The sequence below is a fragment of the Cervus elaphus genome, chromosome 19 (assembly GCF_910594005.1).
Source record: "Cervus elaphus chromosome 19, mCerEla1.1, whole genome shotgun sequence".
NCBI lineage: Eukaryota > Metazoa > Chordata > Mammalia > Artiodactyla > Cervidae > Cervus > Cervus elaphus.
In genome coordinates, this window is record NC_057833.1 from 90,362,703 (window position 1) to 90,369,211 (window position 6,509).

The following is a 6,509-nucleotide window of genomic DNA, read 5'->3' on the forward strand; positions in this document are numbered from 1 at the left end:
AAGATTGAAGGCAGGAGGAGAAGGGGACGACAGAGGATGAGATGGTTGGATGGCATCACTGACTTGATGGACATGAGTTTGAGTAAGCTCCGGGAGTTGGTGACAGACAGGGAAGCCTAGCATGCTGCAGTCCATGGGGTTGCAAAGAGTTGGACACGACTGAGCAGCTGAACTGAAAACTTAAACGTGGGGCTTGGGAGGAGTTTGATGTTGACTCCTTCAGCATTTAAAGCTTTTCCCTCCTTGGATACAGAGATGGGGTGGAGTAAGCTCTGGCTGGAATGCTGTCTTTGCAAATGAGGTGGTCTCTTCATGACCTTGGGAGAGTTTCTTGTCTTCTTTCTCCCCCAGGCTTCTCCTGGGATGTGTTACTGATAAATTTACATGGACAGCAGCTGGAAGTGTTCTCATCATCTGTTTTTGACTATGTAGCATAACAAGCTCACACCCTCCCATGCTGGCTGACTTCTCTGGGCAAGTGTTCTCTTGTTAACAGCTGCCCACACTTAAGTAATGAAAAGTCCAGTGGCTGCCGGTTAGAACAAGTGTGTTAATGGCAGCAGCAGAAGGAATGAACTAATTGGTACTGGACTAGGGGTCGGGTGGGGAATGAAGCAGCTGTTTCTGTATTTGAAACACGGACCATGTTGACTTCAGACTTTACCCAAAGAAGTATAGCCCTCACCCTTCCATGGTGTCCCACAGGGTCTTAGAAAATAAATACTAACTTTCCCCATGAGGAGAGAAAGGGGGACAGCATGCAGGGGCCTGGGCTGGTTGGAAAAGCACAGTTAGTCAGTAGGCAAGTTGCTAGAAAGGTTTGCTCTCTCAAACCCAAGGGGGGAAGACAATGAGGCTCACCACTCCGATCTTCCTAAGAGGCAGTGTTTCCCTCTTTGGGTCAGTTTATTTGCTCCTACCACCCAGTTACTTCTGGAGCCAGGCAAACATCTCTTCTCCATCTTGTCCTCTCTTGACTCAATCTGGTAGAACATAGGGTGGTAAGAGACTGATCTTTCAGATTTACCCAGGCTTTGGCCAGATCATTCATGCTGAAGGTGACAGTACTAGTTGATTACTCAGACTAAGCAAAGGATCAATGTAGAGAGAGTGTAGCTCACCTGTTCATTCATTAGTTCAATAAAGACTTAACCTAGCATTACATACCAACTGCTGTACCAGGCCCCAAATTTACAAAGATGAAAGTCCATGTATAAGAAACAAACTCCTGACTGTAAATTACTTTCAGATAATTTTTAACTTCCGAGAAACAAAGATGTTCACATTGACAGCGACGCTCGAGCATTCCCGAGTGGGACAGGTGCCAACTGGTGACGCCAACCCTGTGAGCTTCAGAGACTTACCTCCCTACCGTTCCACATGAGTGAGCAAGCGTTCCCGCCACAATGTCCCTCAGACACACACACACATACACACAGGAGGAAGACAGGTCAAGGTGTGCAGTGTATTCTCTACCCTCCCTTCTGACTGTGTGTCTCACTTCACTAAAAAATTTGCTGACAAAGTTAACAGACTGTCAACTGCAGTGTGTTCTAAAACTGTGTATTCAACATGACAAAATCCTACAGAAATATTAGAATTTGATTATAAGAATATGCATTGGAATTATGGGATTTGGATGCACACAAGTTTAAAGACATGTCAACTAAAATTTCTCAAGTGGCTACTCATTCAAGGTCATCAAATGAATGGATTGTGTTACTGGCTTGTCTCCTCAATCTGTCACTATGCACCCAGCAGGACTTTTTCTTTTTTTCCATCTGCTGTTTATTTGTTTGCACTGGGTCTTCGTTGCTTCCTTCTGGCTTTTCTGTAGTTGCAGTGTTCAGGCCTCTCACTGCAGTAGCTTCTTTTGCTGTGGGGCATGGGCTCTAGGATTCTTGGGCTTCAGTAGTTGCGGTATGCGGACCCAGTAGTTGTGGCACGTGGCTTTAGCTGCCCTGTGGCATGTGGGATCTTCCTAGATCAGGGATTGAACACCTGCCCTCTGCCTTAGCAGGCATATTCTTTTTTTTTTTTTTTTTTTAAATTTTTTTATTAGTTGGAGGTAGCAGGCATATTCTTAACTGGACCACTAGGGGAAGTTCCCCAGCAGGACTTTAACTCAATTAGAGACTCCCAGTGCAGCAGGTGATATTTGTTGAGTCTTACAAACAAAAATCTAAACACAGCATACCACTGCCATGCAGGACATCATACTCCGGCTCTCCAGTTGACCACAGGCAAGGCCATCCAGCACCTCCATGGCCCGTGTGGCTACTGCTATGTGGGTATTGCAGTCTTTCATTTCTGTGCTTGTTCTGCCCATGGTATTTCTCCCCGAAGTTTTTCCTTCCATCTGTTCTGTGTCTGTCCTTTATCATAATGACTGGGAGTGGTCCCAGCCTGCCCCAGCAGGCACCCGCCTCCCTGCCCTAACCCCAGCCAACCCTGCAACCTGCTAGTGCTTTGGCCCTCAGGCTCCGAGAAACCTTTCAAATGGGATTCAGGGTAGGGAAGGCATGGGGGCAAATGCTCTCTCCCAGGCACTGGGTTTCTTTGGCCAGGCCTGTCTCTAACGTGCACCGTCAATGTACGGGCAGGTTTCTTGGCACAGGCCCTACAGGGAGGGAATGGCTGCCCTGATACCTGCCGATCCTCAACCAAGATGCTTTAGAAATGCCCTTTCGAGAATCTTCCCTGGAAGCCCCGGAGAAGGTGGTGTCCTTTAAAAAGCACTGTCTTTGAAGGCAGACTCCTCCAAAGGTCTCCATCTGAGTCCAGGTGAGGAGGCCACAGCTTGCCGCTCTTGAAGCTGCCTGCCTTCTCTGCGCGCTGCCAGGTCTGAGTCAACCCCGAAGTGAGAGAAGCAGGCAGGCCACACCCTGCCCAGCCTGCCTGCCTGAGGCGCTGGGAAGGTGGGTGGGGACCCTAAGACCCCCAGAGAAAACATGTCTTTTCTTTCATGCCTTTAATCTGACTTTCAAGAGTGTCCACTGGATTCACATTTTGGTTTCTGTCTGGGTTGTTTTTTTTTTTGGCCTCACCGTATTTGGGATTTTAGTTCCCTGACCGGGGATCAAACCCTCAGCCCCCTGCATTGGAAGCACAGTCTTAATCACTGGATCACCAGGGAAATCCCTGGTTTTAGTTCTTAAAAATAATTTCTACAAGTCTTTTTTTTTTTAAACCAAGAACTCAGTTTTTTATTTCATCATTTCTTGCATTTGAAGTACTCCTCTTTGACATCCTTGGCCTGAGACTCTTTGCCATAGTCCTTAACCACCACATAACTGCCACCAACCACTTTACAGGGTTTTCCCTCGCTGTCAGTTTTACAGAGGCCTACCCATTCCCCTAGTTTCTTGTTGTCATCGACCTTAATCAGGTTGATTTGGTGCTCAGCACAAAGGGCCTCCACCAACTTGATATACATAGGCTTATCACAGTTGGATGCAAGCACACAGAGACGGGCTTGGCGCTTGTCTAAGGCTTTGGCAGCTTCGTGAATTCCATGTGCTAGGCCATCATGGATGAGGGCGGTCTTCAGCACCTCTTGCAGAGCAGTATTAACATGCATTACACCTCCAGCAGCAATGCCTTCCTCGGCCATGGCAGTGGGTTACGGGTGGAGCCGAATCTTGAATGCATCCGAGCCTCCACCTCCCTACTCTGTGATGGCAGGGAAAGAGGTACAAGTCTTTAAAATAAAAAATCTTGTATTTGGATTAAAGATCCAGTCTTTGTTCATTGGAGGTTCAAATACAAGTCTGTTTATTTATTAGCAGAGTCTGAAAAGAATTCCTGTGGCGATCATACCCTTCAGGACCATCATTTTCAGGCTTTAGTACATCCTCCTCTCATGACTCGGGCTTCCCTGGTGGTTCAGATGGTAAAGAATCCGCCTGCCATGCAGGAGACTTGGGTTTGATCCCCGGGTCAGAAAGATCCCCTGGAGAAGGATTTGGCAACCCACTCCAGTATTCTTGCCTGGAAAATCCCTTGGACAGAGGAGACTGGCGGGCTACAGTCCACGGGGTCTCAAAGAGTTGGACTGACACACTTCTCAGGACTTCTCACTGAATTCTGGCTTTGGGGGGCCATGGCCAAGTGCTAGGGCAAGAAAACAAATCTCCAGATCACAGTACAGTAGACATAACAGTAGTCGAGGCCCTTGGGCGAGGCAGGAGACACGCAAATGAGAAGGAAGTGGTTGGTGATGGCTGCTGTGCCCCAGTGGCGAAAATAACTTGCATGAAAGTGAGTGGTTATGACGAGTTGTTCTTTGCATTCAATGGGCTTGGCTTCATCCACCCTGATACAGGCCTGCCTTCACCACAGAGCATTTTACACTGAGATTTCCTGAAAGCAGGTTTTGGCAAGAAACTGGAAAGGCCTCTCAGGAAGAAGGCAGAGCTGGCAAGGAGCTCCCGGGCATTTGGCAATTGTCCACAGTAAGAACACACTGAGCCCTCTTCCCAGGCGAGAAAGTGGGGGAGGTCAGAGGTGTCTTCAGGCAGTTGTAAGAGGAGCTCCAGGAGTTGGTGATGGACAGGGAAGTCTGGCATGCTGCAGCCCCTGGGGTCGCAGAGTCAGACATGACTGAGCGACTGAACTGAAGAGGAGCCAGTGCTCAAAGAAATAATGTACAGAAATGGAGTGTGGAACTGCAAGTGCAGTTCATCCTCAGACGGACTGAGGTAAAAATAGCTGCTGGGAATAGGAACCAAAAAAGGCAGTTTGACTTGTCAAGATGAGTTCTGCTGCCAGAGAAGACCCCTGGCTGAGGGTGTCTTCTGATGCCTTGTTACTAAAACCTCCAAGGAGCCCGGATCAAGGAGCTGTGTATGGAAGTCAACAACGCCTTGGGCTCTGTGGACACCCTCCCTGGTCAGCACCGTCGCCACTGGCTGTGTAGACGGCTACCAGCGACACTCCCAACAATCCTTCACAACATCCCCAACATGACCACAGGAGCAAGAGCACTTTCACATGATCAAATCAGTGACCGGTGTAACTCGCATGGGTCCTTGGGCATGTCTGCCAAATGGCTCTAGGAAGTAGCTAGTCATGGTCCTGAGCAGAGAGGACGTGCTACCAGTTTGGGCTTACCTGGGATGAGGGGTGGGCACTGGTTCCCCACTTCCAACACTGCATAGTCCATACTATCACTGATCTGCTGATCTCAAGGAGAGTCTTGCAGGGAAGATGCCTTTCCTCCTGGACATTAACATTCTTTTTTTTTTTTGGCCATGCTGTGTGGCTTGTGGGATCTTAGTTCTTTGACCAGGGATTGAATGCATGCCCACTGCAGTGGAAGTGCAGAGTCCTAACCACTGGACAGCCAGGGAAGTCATGCTGGACATTAACATTCAAGTGAGTGCTTCCTTAACCATTTCCTAGTGTCCCTGAGACGTGGCCCCAACCTGTGATCCCCAAATTGCTCCAAACCCTTCATTCTGACTGTCCACATGCCCACCACACACCCACCTCAGATTGTACACATTAACACAGTGTTATCAAGGCCCCTGCCTCTCCCAAGGCAGGCAGAGTTTGCTTGAGCAGGAGGTGCTGGGAGCCATGGTGATTCCTGGGGCCTGGCAGCACTCTGTACTCATCACTGTAGATCTTGTCTCTGATGCTGGGGTTTGGTTAAAGGGAAGATCAGGAAGCATCTTTGCTAAAAACAATTATATTCAGGTCAGTCATTTCTGGGACTGTAAAGACATTATTTATGCAGTTATTTTTTTTTTTGGCCACGTGGTACATGTAATCTTAGTCCCCCACCAGGAATGGAATCAGTGCCCCCTGCATTGGAAGTGCAGAGTCTTAACCACTAGACCACCAGGGAAGTCCCAGTTATTTTTTAAAGTGACCTTATAAAGATGGAGGGGCTTCCCTGGTGGCGCTAGTGGTAAAGAACCTGCCTGTCAATGGATGAGAGACGCAAGTTCGATTCCTGGGTCGGGAAGATTCCCCTGGAGGAGGGCTCCAATACTCTTGCCTGGAGAGGCCCATGGATGGAGGAGCCTGGTGGGCTACAGTCCACGGGGCTGCAGAGAGTTGGAGATGACCGAGGCGGCTGAGCACGCACACATGTATAAAGATGTGACACCGTGGGTCTCCAACACAGAAAACCTTTTAAATGTCTGACATTCCCATCCTAGGCGGGACAGGTGGTGGACGTGCACTGGAGTGCTCTGGGGACACGACCTGTGCGTAGCGAGGGGGGCAGGGTGGGGTAGAGGGGAGCTGAGCCATGACACAGTTGCCGGGGGAACCAACCAATTCCATGAGGCATTCTGAAGTGCAGGTGGCCCTTTGGATACCCCAACTGGGCCAAGGAGGCTGGATTTCTGTACTCCCTCATTGGCTGCATGTGGTATAACCCTGGGTGAGGCAACTCCCTTGTGAAGGCAAATCTGGGGGAGGGACTCAGCGAGGGCTGTGCATGCACCATAAGATCCACTAACTACCCCCCCCCCCCCCCGCCAAAAATGAGACTGCCA

General features: G+C 49.2%; 1 protein-coding gene across 1 annotated transcript; it reads right to left on the reverse strand.

Annotated features, from left to right (window-relative positions):
• Positions 1-3,199: 3,199 nt before the first annotated feature.
• On the reverse strand, positions 3,200-3,661 carry LOC122675822 (40S ribosomal protein S12-like). Its single transcript, XM_043874959.1, has one exon. The coding sequence runs from the start codon at positions 3,611-3,613 to the stop codon at positions 3,215-3,217; it is 399 nt and encodes a 132-aa protein (XP_043730894.1). The 5' UTR covers positions 3,614-3,661; the 3' UTR covers positions 3,200-3,214.
• Positions 3,662-6,509: the final 2,848 nt, after the last annotated feature.